We start from the raw sequence: 19511 nt of genomic DNA, 5'->3' as shown, positions 1-19511 counted from the left end.
AATTGTCCCACAAGGGGAAATTTGGTTGTAACAGCAGCCAGAAAGACACATATACAAACAAACAGTGCACAGGACACAGAACAGAAACATACACAATTTTTCTTACATATTTACATTAAGGACAATGGTTACTATAAACAGAGTACTGTACAGTTATTAAATTAAATAAAAATAACTACAGATAAGAGGCAAACCAGGTTGTAGTGCGAATCGGTTGATTAACTTATTGCAGTTACAGCGCAGATGTAAACATCTATGATTGTTGGGAGCAGTTCTGATTGTACAGTCTGACAGCTGCAGGGAGGAAGGACCTGCGGAAACGCTCATTCATGCATCTAGGATGCAGCAGTCTGTCACTGAAGGAGCTCTGCAGTTCAGCAACATTTCCATGCATGGGGTGGGAGACTCTGTCCATCAGAGATGTTATTTTGGCCAGAGTCCTTCTGTTTCCCACCACCTGCACTGGGTCCAGGGTGCATCCCAGAACAGAGCTGGCCTTCCTGATGAGTTTATCCAACCTCTTCCTCTCAGCTGCCGATAAACTGCTGCTCCAACATACCACACTGTAAAAAAATGACAGATGCCACCACAGAGTCATAGAAGGTCTTTAAAAGCGCTCCCTGTACTCCAAATGACCTCAGCCGCCTCAGCAGGTAGAGTCTGCTCTGACCCTTCCTCTAAAGAGCATCAGTGTTGTGGCTCCAGTCCAGTTTATTATTATAGGTACCCAGGTACCTATAAGAGTCCACTATCTCAATGTCCACTCCCTGGATGTTCACCGGTGTCAGTGTGGTGGGTCTGCGTCTCCGGAAATCGACCACCAACTCCTTGGTATTCCCTGCGTTGATCAGCAGGTGGTTCTGCTGACACCAGTCTACAAAGTCCAGAGTCCACTGTCTGTACTCTGAGTCGTCCTCACCTGTGATGAGGCCGACTATGGCAGAGTCGTCAGAAAACTTCCGTAGGTGGCAGCGTGGGGAGTTGATGGAGAAGTCTGCAGTGTAGAGGGTGAAGAGGAATGGTGCCGCACAGTTCCCTGTGGGGCCCCCGTACTTTAACAATTCTTTCATGAGATTATTCAAAAAACATCTGGGCTTGAGCCATGGATGACCAGGGTTAAGCACACCCTCTGGATTTTTATCATTTATTGTATTAAGACTTGAAGGACAAATGGGGTGGTTGGTCAATTACATGCCATTTTGAAATATTCTGTCAGTTAACAATTTGATGCATGACCCTTCAAATATTTCATCAGGTCATTATAAATGCGTGAGTGCCGAGAGATCATGGACATCCAATATTGATTTTTCTGCATTATCTCTCCAGGAATTTTTTTTTTTTTCCAGATTTTGGGGGGTTTTGTCTTTTATTTCCCTTGGGGGAAGCACAATGTTATGGGGACCAGTGGCCATATTTATCTAAACCCTGTGCCACACTAATCACAGCTCAGTTTCTCACTGTGAGGCATATTGAGATAAGAAGATTATAAGAATTTTGAATTGTGACTAATGACTAGTTTGGCGATCTGTTAGTTTTACTGCAACCTTTGCCCGGTCTGGCTGAGTACAGTATTTTTGAGAAATTTTTTTTCAAGTTCCTGAAGGAGCTTGTTGAGTATGTCATTTACTGCCAAAATATAAATTCATTCATTTATAGTATAGAGCGATGCATAAAATGTGAAGTGTAACCGCTACAGCTAAATAAGCACTTCTAATATTTTTTTTCGGGGACATTAAACGTTGGAATGCCACAGGACTTCCTGTCACTGTCTGCCATGCTCCAGTGCAGTATTGTGTAACAGCCATAACTGCTGCCTTACGACTCATCACCTAAGAATTATAATGGTAGATTCACACCCACTTATGGCTTTCTCTGGATTTGCAAAACACCTCCTCTGGAATTCTGACTCATGGTTTCTGTCACAGATATGTACCTTTTTTTCCCTTTTACTTAAAGCCAAGAATATTTCAAGTTTTCAGTTTGATAGTGGTGGTGTGACAAATGGAGAAGATACCACATGGTCTTGAGTCCCCTCTGTCACGTTAGTGGCAAAAATAATCACATTAATTCACACCACCCTGTAAATAGTAGCAGGTGGAAGAGTGGAATTTGGACTAGCCTTGTTTAGAGGTTAATGCTTTCATTCTGACAGTTAATAAGGCAGCCCTGCCTTACATTTGAAATCTAACTGTAGATGCACTGGTGCAGCCTGTAAAGACTGTTTAGTTTTTACATTAGACAGTATATTAGGTAGTATATTCTCAAAATAAGGGATGAGTGTGACACTGGATTATTGTACGAGGGTGTTGTCATGAGTTGAAATGGTTTTTCTGTGTCCTGTTCATGCAGATGATGAGGTTGACCTACAACCGAGCACAAAAGGAAGTGAGGAAGGCAGCTCTGGTGGAGGAACGCCTCCAGCTAAACGCAAAGGCAAGTTCTCCAAAATGGGAAATATCTTCAAGCCCTGGAAATGGAGGAAGAAGAAGCCAAGTGATAAGTTCACAGAAACATCCATAGGTATGCTTACTACAGGATTTTGTCACGTTTGCATGTTGTGTAAATCATATGTCATTACATCGTGCTTAATTTATCAGTGTTTTTACATTTTTGTTTTAGTTTTGGAGAGGAAGATTTCAGTTAGGAAAAGTCGACAAGAGTTAATAGCAAGAGGCGTTCTAAAGGACGTCCCAGAGAACGGTAGGTAGAGCTGTGATTACGCATTCTGTGGCTAAACTGGATCCAACTTCAATGACAACTGTTTCTCTGCTTTTGACAGAGAGTAACGATGTGAACCACTCCAAAGCTCCACCAGTTAAAAATGGTCACCCTGTGCCAATGGATGTGGACAGGGTCTCAGAAGCGGGAGTGCGAGTGTCTCGAGGGGAGTCGGACATTAAGGTGAATTCCAGGCTACCCCAACTAGATGAACGTCGTAACAGAGTGCCATCTGATGCTTCCCGAAGTAACCGGGCACCGCTGGACGTGGACACTCATGCACGGCTCGCTGTTGATGTAGACAAACGAAGCCGTCTGCCATCAGATATTGATAAGAAAGGAGGAACTCTACCTCGAGGGTCTCAACAAGATGATAGATACCGTAGAGATGAGAGAAGAGACGGCAGAGATGAAAAGAAGGACAGGGAAGAAAGAGATAGGCGAGAGGAAAGAGAAAGGGATGGTGACCGGAGAGACGATAGAGACTACAGAGAAAGGCGAGAATGGAGGGATGAAAGGCCAGATAGAGACAGAGAACGGCGGGATCGGGACGAGCGGGAGAGGCGGGATCGGGACGAGCGGGAGAGGCGGGATCGGGACGAGCGGGAGAGGCGGGATCGGGACGAGCGGGAGAGGCGGGATCGGGACGAGCGGGAGAGGCGGGATCGGGACGAGGACAAGAGGCGGGATCGAGAGGACCTTGAAAGGAGGGATAGGGACGAGAGGGAGCGTAGAATCCGTGAAGAGAAGGACAGGAAAGACAGGGATGAAAGAGAACGACGAGAACGGGATGAGAGGGAGAAGAGGGATAGGGACGATAGAGAAAGGAGAGACAGGGATGAAAGAGAACGCAGAGAGCGGGAGGACAGGGAAAATCGGGAGCGTGATGAAAGAGAAAGAAGGGATGACAGAGACAGGAGAGATGAGAGGGATCGACGTCCTGAGAGAGACTGGCGAGAGAACAAAGATGACAGGGACAGAGAAAACCGGGAGAGGAAAGATCCTCGAGTAGAGAGGGAGGACAAACGAGATAACTGGGCCAAGAGAAATGAGAGAGAGAGGCCAGGACCCCAGCGGCCTGTTGACAACTTTCAGCCTGTCATGAGGCCTGCCTCTGAGATTGACTTGAGGCCTCCTATCCAGAAGAGCTCCTCAGAGGAAAACAAGAAAGTTCGCCCTGCATCAGAGTCTGACCGAAGGAGCACCCTGCCCAGATACGCACCCCCTGCAGAATTCAGAGAACGATCAGGTGAGGTCTCTCTCTCAGAAGCCTTTAGTGATACCCAAGTTGTTTGATCTGATAACTCACTGAAGGAAACTTCAAAAAGTGCATTTTGGACAAACTAAAAGTTTGTCTATGTCACCTTTTGGTTTAGGTGGCTGGTCGGAACATGTTACAGTACACGGATGGTTTCCTTTTAACCTACTTTTTGATGCCAGTCTCATCTTCCTGCTTCCTTTTGTGTCAAAATATATTTCTTACATACTCACTAAATGTTAATTTGACCTTCTACCACCATTCATCAACACAAAATGTACAAAGGTGTGGTTTGCAGGTTTAATTTCAGCCTTTTTTCATGTTATGAGCAACATGGTCATTTTTGACAATTGTGATGTCATGAAAATGTGACGGCACTGATGTGCTTGAGCTTTCTATGTCAAGTAAAGAGCAGTCACTCTGCACATGAGCCAGCACACATTGATCTGACCATGAAAAGTTTACCCAAAATGCACCTTTTGAAGTTATCTGCAGTGACTTATCAAAAATACATCCTGGGTTTGTATTTCATGAAATTCGTGCAGTTTTGCAGTACAGATGCTCAACTTTCTTTCTGATGATAAAGTTTTACTTGCCTTAAAGTTACAAAAGACAGCTGATTCACGTTGTAGGCACTGATTTTTTTATTTATTTTTTTTCACTGAATAACCCATGTAGGCCTGTGAGTGAGTAGTTGTAAGGAGTGCAGTAGTGTGGGTAGCGCGTCTGGATTTCACAAGCCGCAAGTTTTCCATATTATGCAAGAACAAAGATCTTACTTCATTCAATATGTCACCCAGGGTTATTTCAGTTTGGCCAACTTTCTGCTTCTGCATCAGTGTAGTGGCACTTCCAGAGCAAATGTATCTGCATTTCTCGTAGGGAAAGGGAGCTGAATTACATACTAAGCCTGCAATGACTTAAATGTTTGACTAAACCTTCATTTTGATGGGCTAATGAAGATGAATCGGTAAATGCTGAGCTTTGATACATGAATCTAGGTGAACACGAAAAGCGGGAAAACAAATCATTAAGACCCCTCTGTGCATCTTTGATCCTCCTCCTTGTCTGCTGTGTGTGATCCTTACATCATGTGATTCATGTTGCCTCTCATCCTCTAATAACTGCAGAACCTTGATCCGAGTTGCCCTCCCTCTGGTTAAGCTCTCAGTATTTTATAAGCCTGACTCAGGCATCAGCTTCTCCTTCAGCGTTCCCTTTAATGTTTCCTGTTTATGCAGCAGTATTAGAAACCTTATTGTGACCTTGTCTTTAATGTGTGTGTGTGTGTGTGTGTGCGTGTGTGTGTGTGTGTGTGTGTGTGTGTGTGTGTGTGTGTGTGTCTACACCCTCTGTAGAGTCCGCTGGTGTCCGCTTCACCCCTGACACTCCTCCAACACAGGACTCACAGCAGCTGCCTCCTCCACCCAAACAAGCTTTGCTCCCTCCCAAGTTCCTTGCTAGTCCTATCTATGAATCACCGAGGAGTCCGACCCCCCCCTCGTCTTCATCCTCTTCGTCTTCCTCTTCCTCCTCCTCTGCTGCTGTACCAATAGCCAAACCACCGAGGACGGTGTCCCTAATTGTAGATGATGCTTCCCGACCTTCCCTCACTGCTGCTTCCTCAACTGACTCTGACACACCGCCCCCCATTCCTCCCCATGCCAAACAGCCTCCTGTCCCCCCACCCAAACCCACCAACCGCAACAGCAACCCTCCACTGCTTGGTGAGTTTGTTGCCTGCTTCTGCAGTTTTACATTGTTTATTTTTACAGGATTCATTTTAAAAAATGGACTTTTCAGGAGCAAGTACAAAGAAAACAGAGGGAAGATGTTTTGGTTTTATAGAAAAAAAGTAGTAGTGGTAATTATGGTGGAGAAATAGCAGGTGGACATTGTTCCGTAGGTCAAACCTGGAGATCAGTGAGTTTTTCAGAGTTTTTCCCCTGTTGTTTATGGGAAAGGTATGTTATACAGACCAAAATCTTTTCTTTCTGCAGACTTCAGCAAATATGTGGTGCTAGACAGTTTTAGTTAGTTGGAATAGGTCAGGGCCCTTGTGTGGTTTTATGTTGCTAGAAACAAAATGTTTGCAAAGTCTTTAATTAGTCATATTTACATGGAATATTAGATAAACACTATTTACCTTAGTAAAGGCTCTGCCTTCATGAAACAGATCTGTCATTATTACAGTTGTAGTTCATGTTAAAATAGATGCTGTGAAAAAGGCCTTGTTCAGTGAATTGTGTATGAATAACAGCGTGATTATGACTTTGTTTCATATTTAGATCTTGCAGGTTTGACTGTTGGAGAATTAAAAGGCATTGTGATTCAATGTGAAAATAATCCATATAAGTAGATAGAAGTGCTTTTGTTTTCTTTCTTTCTTTCTTTTTTGGTCCTTGGAGAAAAGGTTAGCTAAACGCTATTAGCCAGGCTAGCCTAGAACCAAACATCTTGCTATAACCGAGAGCTACAAATCAGGAAAACTGTCTCATAGCAATCACATGCTCATCCAAACACTGATTGTTGTTTGGCGAGGTCATTCTTGTTGCTAGCTTGACTTTGACATCCAAGAATACGCAAACACATAAGCATAAAAACCCAGAAGAAAACCCTCCAAAACTTTGGTTTCATCAGTTCACAAAACATTTTTAGTGATGCTGTGGAGGGTTAGGGTGCTCTTTCGCAAACGCCTGAACAGTGATCTGCATATAGTCATGAACAGACATGTTAGCTAACTCAAATTATTCCTTTACATCTTTAGTTGTTGTTCTGAGCTGCTTGTCTGAGGTCACTGATCAGCTTTGTGCTTTATCCCACTTATAAGAGAATGACCACAGAACTAAGCTCTCTCCATTTATAGACATTTTTCAATGGACTGAATGTAGACTGATGACTTCAACCTTTTCCAGCTAATTTCTCTCTTTGTTGAGGCATGCTTTACATCAGCAGATGATTGTTGTTAATGTATTTTCTAAGTCGGAGGTTCAGGTTAGAGCTACTCTATGTCTTGTTCCATTCTTTAGACTCCATGTTTGCTAAACCCTTATTACAGTCAGCTTTTGTTGTTATTGGCCAATGGGCTCACACAGTTCACGTAGTGATATGTGCAATTAAAAATAAATTGTGACTTAGATACAGGTGTTTCCAACCTCATTAAAAGTATTAAAAACCCACAGTAGTAAAATTTCTCTTTAGTGAATTTGAAGTTGTAAATATGCTGCTTTTCACTGTCACCATTTGAACATGATGTAATCCTGAGACACAGAATATCCATACTGCTTCACGGATGTCACTGATGTGTGTGCTTTCCAGTATGTTGCTAGTTGTGAAGTTTCGGTGTTTCCGCCAGTCTCAGTCGAGGAGACACGCACGAGCTTGCTCCTTTTATGCAGCATTAGTAGTATTGCACCGCAAGGCAGATTTATGGGGGAAAAAAAAGAAAAGGATTGGCTTTTAGTATTTATCTCTTTGTCCCAGCATGCCACAGCTGCTCCTGTTTACAGCACTGTATCTGAAACTTGCTGATTCTCTGTGGCGGTGACACATTCCACTGCCTTTTGTCAAGCGTTGCACATTACTGCAGTATATGATTGTGATAAAGTCTCATCTTCGGTTTTCAGTTTTCATTTCTGTTCCCTCCATGATACTTTGTTCCTACTTCTAAACTTTTTAAGGCTGTGTTATATTAAAAACTATGATATGTGATGTGTAAATCATTTAATGACCAGTATTGTGCATTTGAGACTTCTATTTACATTTGGGTTTTTAATTCAGACCTGCAATAAAAAGGCTAATAATGATAATAACGATAATAACAACAACGACAACGATAATACTAGTAGTAATAGTAATATTATGTGAGTCCAGCTGATATGTATATGTGATTGTAGCTGCTGCTGATGGGCCAGCTAAAATGAGAAAAACACATAATTTCCCTGTGATTTAATTCCCTGAATGGTCAGGAATGTGTACTACACCACACTGTAGTGTTTTTGTTTTGTTTTTTTAATGCAACGAGGAAAGTGCTTATCTTTTGCTCTGAGATATTTTTCCACAGAAGTTGTTTACTGTGTAATGATGGATGTACACTCTGCTTCTGGCAAAGTAAAGCCAAGAAAAACATTATCTGAACCCCCTCCCTCTCGTATTCATCTCCCAACTTGGAATGTAAACCCAGCCCTATCCCTGACATCTCCACTCATTTTTGCCAGCTTCCACATTGAACAGGGGCTCTAAGGTCAGACAGCCTTGTTACTGGACCAGCTGGAGACGCCAGAGTGAGCTCGGCCTCTACTTTTCTCTACCCTTGTACCTGCGTCACAGGGCTGCCCAGTGCTGCTCAGGTACCCAGAGGGGCGCCACAATCCCGGTCTGTTGTAGTAAACCTGGAGAGAGGTGGAATAGAGCCACAAACTTCATACAGCAGGGAATACCTCACCTTCATTTAACCCCAGACCTCCATCGCATGCGTTTCTCTAGCAGTTGGAGCGGTTTTTAGCTCAGCTAACCAATGGCAAAAAAGCTCTGCATGGAAATTTGATAGGCATTTTATGTGCCAAAATGCACTAAGTGTGTTCATCACACTGGAATGTTTATTAAAAGACTGCTGATACAGCTAATACCTGTGTGTTACCCTCCACTGACTCAGCAGCCAGCTCTGCATTAACAGGAACATCTTCTCTCCCTCACTAAAAGTGACAGATTTGCATTTTTGTGCATTTTTGTTAATAAAACTAACCTTAGTCATTTACAGATGGAATGTGCATCTTCACCTGATCACTATAAGTTGTATATGTTATCATCATGCTGTATAACAGGTACTGACTTGTTGTTGATTCTCTTTTTAACAGCAGAGCTTTCACAGGCTGGCTCTGGTATAGGTCTTGTCCCGGCACCAACCAAACGCTCTCCACCAATCCCACCAAAGAGGACAACCCCTGTCATCAAGCACCTTTCTGTGGATCCTTCTCCTCCCAGTCAGACCCCAGAGCCTCCCACCGCTGAGCCCTCCCCTGCCCCCGCTCTGGTGCCCCCTGCTGTCCTGAAAGGAAATGACACAGAGGAGAAGACAAATGGAGCAGTTCCTGAGACCTCCACTGTGCCTACCCCGTTACCGCCCTCCCACATACCTCCATCTCCCCCCAGGGTTCAGTCTCTCCAGCCACCCAGCCTCCCCTCCTCAGGTCCCATCCCCACGACGCAAATTAATCCCCCGAGCCCAACCACTGAGCCACCCAGCCAGCCTCCACTCCTCCCTCTACATGTTCGCATCTCTAGGGCTCTGGCCAGTCCCGGTCCACCTCAGCCAAACCCAGACAGTTCCCAGAGAGCCCACTCACTGCTGTTTGAGATGCCACCAGAGATCCCCACAGAAGTGGGGGGTAACTCACGGCGCTCTCTCCCCGTCACCATCGAACCTCTTAGGCTGTAAGTGCTCTATATGCTTCACATTATATAGTGACTAACACTGGGTAGGCACAGGAGCATTTGTTGTTGTTTTTTTATTTTTAGTTATCTATTTGAATGTGCAGATGCATAACAAATCAAATTTGGCTTTATTTTGGAAACATAGCTTCATGACAGAATAGTTTGATCAGGATCAGAATCAGAATACTTTATTGATCCCTAGGGGAAATTATTTTTTGTTACAGTGCTCCATTATAAACAAACATTAACAGAGACAGACAATACACTAACTAAGAATAGCACAATATATACAGGCATATATATACATAAAAGTCACTTATTAATAAATAGCTGAAAAAGAACATGTGCAAGAAGGGTGTAGCTGTTGCAGTAAACAGTGTGTTAAGTGGATGAGTTGTACAGGGAGATGGCCACAGGCAGGAATGATTTCCTGTGTCGTTCAGTGGTGCTTTTCGGTACTTTCAGTCTTTCACTGAACGTGCTCCTGTGACTGACCAGCATGTCATGGAGTGGGTGGGAGGTGTTATCCAACATTGTCTTTATCTTGGACAGCATCCGCCTTTCCGACACCACCTTGAGGGAGTCCAGCTCCATCCCCACAACATTACTGGCCTTACGAATCAGTTTATCGAGTCTGTTGGCATCTGCAACCCTCAGCCTGCTCCCCCAGCATGCAACAGCATAGAGGATCGCACTGGCCACAACAGACTCATAGAAAATATGGGATAATGTGCTTAACCCACATCATAATAATAGAAAAACTATTCAAAGTTTGAATGAGCTGCTGCAAATATAGTGTGTGGCTAAACTGTTATATCAAAATGAAACACCTTTGAGTCTTCTATACAAATTGGTACAAACAGAGGTTGTTTGATGGAGGCAAACAACCTCTGTTTTATTGCCTCAGCTGCGCACCAGGGATGGGCATTTCAAACAAAAGTAGTTTTCAAATTCACTGCGAATATTTCATAATAGCGCCCCACCCAGTTGTTTCCAAATGCAGTGTGCAGATTTGTGACACAGCAGCTTTATAGCTGTTTAACAGCTGCTGTGTTCCTTCACAGGCCAGAAGACGATGACTTTGACATTGAAGAAGAGATGCGCAAACTTACTCCTAAGCCGTCCTACCAGTCGGAGCTGGAGCCCCGCAGCAGGAAAGGATTGATTGGAGACCCCAGAGTGTCTGTCATCCCTGAGGGTGGAGGCCCTGGAGACAGCGAGGAGGAGTCAGACTCAGACGGCCCCATCCTGTACAGAGAAGACGAAGAAAGTGACGAAGACGAGGAAGGTCCTCCAAGTAAGTTCCACTTGTCAAGTGACATTTAAAAATCCCACTTATCTTTAAGTGCATTAAGATGAATAGAAAATAGTTTTCACCTCAGCTCACAGCCAACTTGGTGTCTCTCATTTCAGGAAATTGTTGTTTTCGATATAAGCAAGAAATTTGATATGTAATACTTAAAATATCCCTGTGTATGTTTTGATCAGTGTAATGGGCCATACTTCCTAAAGCACTATGACATCTTAATAATAATAATAATAATAATAATAAATTTTATTTATAAGCGCCTTTCAAGTCACCCAAGGACACTTTACAATAGGAAGACACATAGTAAAACAATAAAAATAAGAACAATAAAACAAAGCACAAGATAAAAATTAACAAACAGTGGATTCACAGTGAATATGCAGATTTGAACAGATGAGTTTTCTTAAAGCTGACAGGTTTATGGTTTCAATGTTCCTCAAGCATAATAACTGAAAACATTCAAAGTGATGGAAGACGTGGATCTCTTAATTTACATAAGACTGTCAAGAATCTGCCAGTTTCAAAGGAGCTTGCAAAGAAAAGCGTCTGGACTTCTTTAAGTTGCTTGAAGACGTTTCACCTCTCATCCGAGAAGCTTCTTCAGTTCTAAGGTCAAATGGCCGAGAGTCCCAGATTTAAACCCAGTGGGAGTATCCCCCCAAAGAGGGACAAAGGACCCCCTGGTGATCCTCTAATCACATGAGCCAAGGTGTGAAAGCGGGTGTGGGACCTAATCAGCCAGGGTTTCGGGTGAGCTCATTGTGAAACCTGGCCCCACCTTGTCATGCGAATTCCTGAGGTCAGATGGCCCAGGATGTGAGTGGGCGTTAAGGCGTCTGGGAAGGGATCTCAAAACTGGATTATAGATGGCAGACAGTTGGTGTCGTAAACCACCTCCTCTGTTCAAAGACGGTCACTCACAGTGAACATAGATGGCTTCTTTCACTCCTCTTTCAAACCATCTGTCCTCTCTGGCCAGAATGTGAACGTTGGCATCCTCGAAAGAGTGACCTTTATCCTTAAGATGCAGATGAACTGCTGAGTCTTGTCCTGTGGTGGTGGCTCTTCTATGTTGCGCCCACTCACATCCTGGGCCATCTGACCTCAGGAATTCGCATGACAAGGTGGGGCCAGGTTTCACAATGAGCTCACCCGAAACCCTGGCTGATTAGGTCCCACACCCGCTTTCACACCTTGGCTCATGTGATTAGAGGATCATCAGGGGGTCCTTTGTCCCTCTTTGGGGGGATACTCCCACTGGGTTCAAATCTGGGACTCTCAGCCATTTGACCTTAGAACTGAAGAAGCTTCTCAGATGAGAGGTGAAACGTCTTCAAGCAACTTAAAGAAGTCCAGACGCTTTTCTTTGCAAACTCCTTTGACTACGATGACCTGGTTGACTGAGAACCTTCACAGACGATCTGCCAGTTTCTTTCCTCATGATGCTCTCTGTTCTTTTGGAAAAAAATTTCTCACTTTGTAGATTTGTCTGTCTTCTTTTTATGTACACCACCTGCCAGAGGTCTAAAGGGCTGTTCATTATTTTTACTTTCTATGGGCAACAACAATTCTAAAGACATCAAGACTTTGAAAAATCATAAATTACTTGGCGAGAAGAAAGTGTACATGAAGCAAAGTCTCTGTCTTTTTTTTCCTTTAATATTCTCTTCTGAATGCTTTGCTTTGCACAGCGTTTATTCTAGTGGTCTTCAAGGACTTTTTACATACACGGAGCAGTGATTGGCTGCTTTGCTTTCACTCTGCGTTCCAACTCAGCACACTGGCACAGTTTCCTGCTTTAAAACTAATGATGATCTCATTAAGGTCAAACCAGCTATTAAATCTGGTTAGATGTTTCCTTGAATTCTGAATAAATTTTCCACAGCTTCTCCATCTATCCACTGTTTTAACCACACACAGTTACCATCCAGTTATTTTCTTTCCTCTTTTTTAAAAAAACAAGCTACAACTATAATCAAAATTCCCACATTCTTACTCATTAGTCCATATTTCTAGTTGTCAGATGTGCTGAGGTGTCTCTGCTGCTTTGACAGGCTGACAATTTAAATTAATTTAAGCAGAAGGAATTTTGCTTTTCCTCTGAAGACACAGCTTCAACCTTGACTGTATTTGAGGAAACACGAAGAAGTTACTGGATTTTTCTTCATGTCTTACAGTACAGATGGACCAATAACAGTTTTCTTCACTGATTCAGATTCCTCCGATTTCTTTTCTTTCTTTGTTTGGGGGGAAATCATAGTTTTGTCTATTCTGATTTTCTTTCTAAGAACTTTGAATGACAGAATATAAAAAAAAAATAATATCACTTTGACAATAAAAAAATATGATTAATTATAAAAACTGAAAAAATGATCTGTTGCTCGCAGAAATTTCCAGCATGTTTATAAATTCACCAGATAATTGGAAATGGATCCTTTTATCTTTTTGTGGAAACTGGTCTCCATAATTTTCCTTGAAACTGCTTTGATCCTTTTGCTTCTCACACCGAGGATACTGGCTCTGAGCTCTTACTAACTTTAGCTTTAAGCACTGGGTCTTTATTAGCTTCTTTGAAATGTCCATGTTAAGCTGCGTAAAGATGATTCAGGTGTAGGCATGTTGGTGGTGTTGTTGGATGTATAAACATGTCCGTTGTGTGTAACAGGTGGGCTGGCGAGTCGAGTGAAGAGGAAGGACACGCTGGCGCTGAAACTGGAGCGAGAGAAGGAGAATCAGGATAACAATGATAGCATGAGCTGGAACAATAAGGAGCAGTGGGAGGAAGTGAGGAACAAGATCGGGACCACACTGACACGGTAAAGGATATAAGGTTTTTAGGCACCGAGAGTAAAGTTAGGACAGTTTTGGGGAAAAATATGGCCTGAATAGTTTTATTTTTCAGTTGCTTCACATTAACATGCAGCAAACCCAAAAAAGTAGACTGAGATCGATATCTGCAGCACTTCACTTTCTTCTTCAAAACACACCCTCTCACTTTCCTGTCTACTCTTCACTATTTATCTAATGAAGGCAAAGAAAAATATGCTCCGTCTGAAATATTGTCTTCCCTCAGGCGGCTGAGTCAGAGACCCACAGCAAAAGAGCTGGAGCAGAGGAACATCCTTCCAGGTGAGCCTATTCCTCCATTTATTGCTCTCTCCATCCTTCACGTCTCCATTCAGCTGTGTGTTTACTCGCATCTCATTCATCTGCGCTGTAATGTTAAGAAGCCCACTTTCTATTTTCTCGTCTTTGAAATCAATAGAGAGCATTAGTCATTCACTCATTTGTAAAATGTTTTTTCCTTTTTGCCTCAGGCGCCACGAGTGTCACTAAACACACAGCAGTTTGTACATTATTGGGTCTGAGGGCACTTCATTACAAGTTTGCGTGTGATTTGAATAAATACACCAGTGCACATTAGAGAGCCTGAATCAGTTATTTATCCAATGTTCCTTTAGGCTCTTCAACTCGGCGCGTCTGCTTGGTGTCCATATCGATGTTGAGTCTAAATTACTCATTACCTTCCAGACATGGCAGCGAACACATGTGATTAATGAGTCACAGCCACTACATTTACTATAACAAGTCCATCTGTCTCATGGTCAGTCACCAGGCAACTCTATCAGTGCTGCTGCTTTGCTGTAGTTAAGAGACTGTTGGAGGTATTCAAATTCAGGCCTCACAGCAGATACTGAACTTGTTAAGGAGCTCAGGTTGCTGCCACATGTGATGGAAATAAATTAAATTCTGATTTGTATTTATCTTCACTTCACAAAAACAACATTTTGCGTTCAGTTCAGATGAAAATCTGATAGATAGAGCATTGTTGTCCTGTATGTTATTAGCCCATCATTCTGTGGTTGATGCCTTCTCCTGTCTAGTTCCTGAATCTCTGGGCTGCAGTACAAATTTGAACAAGCTTACCAAGGACTGTGTACAAATCCCCACTCTTTGTTAAGAATTTAATACAATCTGTCCTCGTTATCCAGAATCTGTGCGGTGGGAGAAAAATCACATGCAATAGTGAAGTAACTGAAACGTGTGCAGTATAGCTGCACAGCAGAATTCCAGAAGCTGTACACAGTGCGTTATTCCTTTTAACCATTAACCTGAAATCAAAGCGATGGACTTTCAACTGCCGGTGCTGGAAAACCAATGTTCTGTAACCAGCATACATCCTGATATTTGTTGATTTAAAATTACACACGAAACAAACTGAGATATTTATGATAAGATGATACAGTAGTTTGAAAACAATCTGCTTTTATTGTCAAGTTTACCAGTAAATACTTGTTTCCACTCTGCTCGGATCAGAGGCCTGTACTATGAAGCGACTTCAGCATTCCTAGGGTATCGTTTTGTTATCTGGAGTCACTCACTCTTATGTTGGTGAGCTGCAGCACTCACAGGAATCCTTTCCTGTGGAAAACGAGCCATAGGATCCGTGAAAGATTGGTCAGATGCTGCCAACACCACGGGTTCACGTGAACGTGCAGGGGAAACCCTGGGTTAACTTTGAGAGTTCATACCTCCGTGTGACTGCTTGTCCTGATCACCACTGTTAGCTTAAATGAACCCAGAGAGGGGAATGATGCCTGGAGTCTAGTGAACTTAGTACAGGCCCAAGCCTGTGGTGGTTGTGCCCTCTGATGGACAAACTGAGGTCAGCCACTACTCAAGTATTTCAACACTTCTATATTTTCTGACTCAATTACCAAATATATAACCCAGGTTTCTGAAATAATAAACCATTGCTTACATGATAAAACACAAGAACGAAAAGTTCAAAACCACGAGGAGCAGATTGACTGTGGTAGATCACTGATGCAGCATCACTGTGATGCTGAGTGGGATTCCAGGTTTAATACTTCTCAGAATCTGTCAGCAAGTTTTCCAGGATTCATTCTTCCCCGCTGCAGCTCGCTTGTCCTCAAATGACTCTACAGAACAGATGCTCCTCAGCGTGCTAAAAACAATGCAGTGCCTTGTGCAGAGCCAGGCAGTGATTAAAGATTCCAGTGAGGGCAGCGTGCCGACAGCAGCTCAGGTGAAATCTGTCTGTAGCGTTTCCCTCTCTCATGGAATGTACTCTCCTCCCCCCAGCCAAGAACGAAGTGGACCGACGGCTGGAGAGAAGCGAGATCAAACGGAGGCTCACCAGAAAGGTTAGGATACAATAAAGTGACTTTACTTTTAATGTGACAGCTTGTTTTTGTTGCTGCTGTTGTTGTGAACAAGAAACTGACAGCAGCCTTGTCCACTCTGCCATCAGCTGTCTCAGAGACCCACAGTGGCTGAGCTCCAGGCCAGGAAGATCCTGCGTTTCCATGAGTACGTCGAATCCACCCACGCTGAGGACTACGATCGCAGAGCAGACAAGCCGTGGACGAAGCTAACACCTGCTGATAAGGTGAGAGACTTCACCTTCTAACGCATTTGATGCCTACCTTTATCGTTACAGGCCTCCTGTGGTTTGGAGCTTCTTAGCAGTGGGGTAGCTTAAACATTACACGTTTATAACAGCATTTTACTTTGGTCCACTCTGAGAGGATTTGCATTCCAAGCAGATTTGGTATCAAAGACGGATCCCTGGAATGTAGCACAGGTACTGCATAATGGCTGGGTTTAGATTTACCAGGTGAATTACCGAGTCAAGTGAAGCTCATTAGATGTGTAGGAACAGAAAAAAATGCATGTTAGAGAGAGGGGAAACTGGAATATGGCATGATATCAAATACAGATTGAGTTTGTTCCAAAGGGACAAGTGAGTAAGTGTGTGAGTGTGTGTTGTTTGTGGAGCATTAAGAGTTGAGGAATCGTCAAAATACATGAAGCTTTGATCCGTTGCTGCCTTTCTTCTCCTGTGCTCTACTGTAAACTGATAAAAGCCGTTCCCACTGAAGCGCTCTCTCTTTCATGTCTCCTCCTCTTCTCAGGCTGCTATCCGCAAGGAGCTCAACGAATTCAAGAGTTCAGAGATGGAGGTCCACGAAGAGAGCAGGATCTATACCCGGTGAGGCTCATATACAGCTCTCATTAAACATTCATCCCAGCTGTTTTTCAGCTTTATTCAGCACATCATCAATTCTTTATATGCTATTTGCTATTTTTGAGTGTAGCGTCTAGACTGACCTCTTGACTTTTCCTCTCTCTTTCCTTCAGGTTTCATCGGCCTTAGTTCTCTGTGCCGAACAGTAAAGCACTTAAACTGGGGGGAACGAGGCGGTACAAACCCCCACCTCCCCCTTCTCACTGCGAACTGAATATGTGGTCCCCTTTGGTCCATTTTATGTATGTATATCTTTTTTAAATCCATGCCTGCTAACCTGCTGAAGACGGCGTCACTAAATGGAACCAGGACTTAAGGAGCCACACCCACAGTGAGGTCTAAGGCAGATCTGACACTGTGGAATTCAGGAAAGGAGGAGTTTGTCGGTGCATCCATGTTGGAGGTGCACGGTGCCAACACTAAAAAGGGCGAGCGCTACGTGCAAACATCCCCATTGTATTGGGGACTCAGAGACTGACCTTGAAGGGGGTAAATCTCTGCCCGATGCCTTTACCTGCCTTCATGAATATATTCTCCCTTTCTACCAGCACAGAAAGACTGTGCACACAAAGCAGTTCATATTAGCACTGTTGATGGTACCACTAAACTGACTAGTTTAAAAACTGTTTATTTGAGTGTACCTAAAGGTGCCACACAGCACCTGCCTCACTACTGAAATCATCAAACACCTAAACTAATGAAAGGCTCAGACAAAATGTGAAAGACTTCTTTACAACTGAGTTGTCGCTTTGTTTGAATCAACAACATACTGATACTTACTGACAGTGACACATAATATCCTAACGTGTGCATTTTACTGTACTTTGCTGATCATGTAGTTGATTCTCATGGGACGTATCCCTAGATCATTTTCTAATAAGGCACCTTATGTTCCTTAATCAGGTATATAGAAAACTATAAAGTTTTTGAACCTCTAATTAAACTGTTTATAACTGAATTATTCACAGCATGAAAATGTACATATTTTTATTTTCCTGGCTGTTTTATGGTACTTTGTATATGCCATAGGTGGCTGCTATTGTATAGATCAATTATGTAGATTTGATTTACTTTGTATTGTAAACTACTGACATGCAACGCTGACATGTTTTAATTCTAAAGTATTTCAAATATTATCTCCTAGTAGTAATGGTACTTTTTTGATACAGAGACCATTAAACTGTTTTGCAACAACACTGAATAACTGTACAATCCGCTCAGAAAATAAAATGTGATTTTTCATGCAGTCCAGTGGGATTATTTAAGTCTCTTCATGCCTCTGTCTGCTGGTGAAATGGATGCAAAGAAAGCAGAAATGTGTGAATGGGAGAGATATAGCCTTTTAAAATGGCCAGATGAGGGCAGTGTTATAAAGATGTGGTGTAAATAAATCACCACCATCTGAGCCTAAAGACAACAGACAGTTAAGCCATGATTGGAATATTTTCTTCCTTCCAAGTAGTGGATCTGTCTTTAGAAAAGTCCAACTGATGTCTCTTTGAGCAAACACAATTATTTGTCTCTAACCTGTGATAACACCTGTGATAGCAGTTTGTAATAAATGGACAGTCACAGGAGCGGCTCTATTCTACAGTAGAAATACTGAGTGATTGTCAGGATGAACCGACACAGTAAAAATCTCTTGTTTCTAACAAAAACCGCAGTATATCCTACTTAACAGTAACATGTTTTCATGTACACAGAATACACCGATCAGACATAACATTATGACAGGTGAAGTGAATTACACTGATTTTCTCTTCATCATGGCACCTGTTAGTGGGCGGGATATATTAGGGAGGAAGTGAAGTGACGTGCTAGAAACAGGAAAAATGAGCGAATGATTTCAGTGAGTTTGACATGGGCCCAGCTGCGTGACATCACAGTTTGTTGTGTATGGAGCTGCAGACCTGTCAACACCGAAAGCACCAACATTGGGCATGTTTACATCAGAACTGGACCACGGAGCAGTGAAGAAGGTGCCCTGGTCTGATTAATCATGTTTTCTTGTAAGTGGACGGCCAGGTCCACGTGTATCCCTTACCAATGGAAAACGTGGACCAGGATACACTATGGGAAGAAGGCAAGCCAACAGTGGATGTGGTGCTTTGAGCAATGTTCTGCTGGGAAACCTTGGGTGCTGCCATCCATGTTGATGATGCTTTGATATGTACCACCTACTTGGGTATTGTTGCAGACCGTGTACACCCTCATGGAAACGGTATTCCCTTCAGCAGGATAATGCACCTTGCCACAGAGCAAAAATGGTTCAGGAATGGTTTGAGGAACACAACAGTGAGTCTGAGGTGCTGACTTAGACTCCAAAATCTCAACCCAGTAGAGACCTGGGGATGAACTGGACAAACAAGGCTGCTCCATGGAGGTCCCACCCTTCAACTTACTGGGCTTTAAGGATCTGTTGCTAGATATCACAGCACCCACTCAGCACTGCTTCATGGGTGTAGTGGAGTCCATGCCTTGACGGGTCAGGGGTCTTTCAACAGCAAAAGGGTCACCGACACAATATTGGGCAGGTTGTTCTTTCTATGGATCTTCTAACCTTGTCAAAAAGTACAGAAATTTGAATGCTTGCAATACAACATTTTGCTAAACATTGAACACATCAGTACCAAATAACTCAATACAATATGAGCAATGTTCCTATATTTGGACCACAGATTATATAAATCGAGGAACGCAGCCACCCATTGCTTGGTGAAATGTTGATCTGACGGCTCAAG

General features: G+C 43.0%; 1 protein-coding gene across 10 annotated transcripts in view; it reads left to right on the top strand.

Moving 5' to 3' along the window:
• Positions 1-18016, top strand: part of phactr4a (phosphatase and actin regulator 4a) — a 34543-nt gene extending 16527 nt beyond the window's left edge. For 7 of the 10 annotated variants that reach the window (XM_005450715.4, XM_005450713.4, XM_019350804.2 and 4 more), the window contains 13 exons: positions 2350-2520; positions 2620-2700; positions 2780-3967; positions 5335-5703; positions 8194-8325; positions 8833-9409; positions 10474-10706; positions 13384-13534; positions 13792-13847; positions 15825-15886; positions 15994-16131; positions 16658-16734; positions 16884-18016. In XM_005450715.4, the coding sequence (XP_005450772.2) occupies positions 2350-2520; positions 2620-2700; positions 2780-3967; positions 5335-5703; positions 8194-8325; positions 8833-9409; positions 10474-10706; positions 13384-13534; positions 13792-13847; positions 15825-15886; positions 15994-16131; positions 16658-16734; positions 16884-16899 (3251 nt within the window). In that variant the 3' untranslated portion in view covers positions 16900-18016. The remainder of the gene's footprint in view (positions 1-2349; positions 2521-2619; positions 2701-2779; positions 3968-5334; positions 5704-8193; positions 8326-8832; positions 9410-10473; positions 10707-13383; positions 13535-13791; positions 13848-15824; positions 15887-15993; positions 16132-16657; positions 16735-16883) is intronic. The other 3 variants (XM_025902225.1, XM_005450717.4, XM_005450716.4) reach the window with 3 other exon arrangements.
• The last annotated feature ends 1495 nt before the right edge of the window (positions 18017-19511 follow it).

This window comes from Oreochromis niloticus, linkage group LG22 (assembly GCF_001858045.2).
Source record: "Oreochromis niloticus isolate F11D_XX linkage group LG22, O_niloticus_UMD_NMBU, whole genome shotgun sequence".
NCBI classification, from domain to species: Eukaryota; Metazoa; Chordata; class Actinopteri; order Cichliformes; family Cichlidae; genus Oreochromis; species Oreochromis niloticus.
The sequence above is the reverse complement of the archived record's forward strand: the minus strand, read 5'-3'. Positions and strand labels throughout refer to the sequence as shown.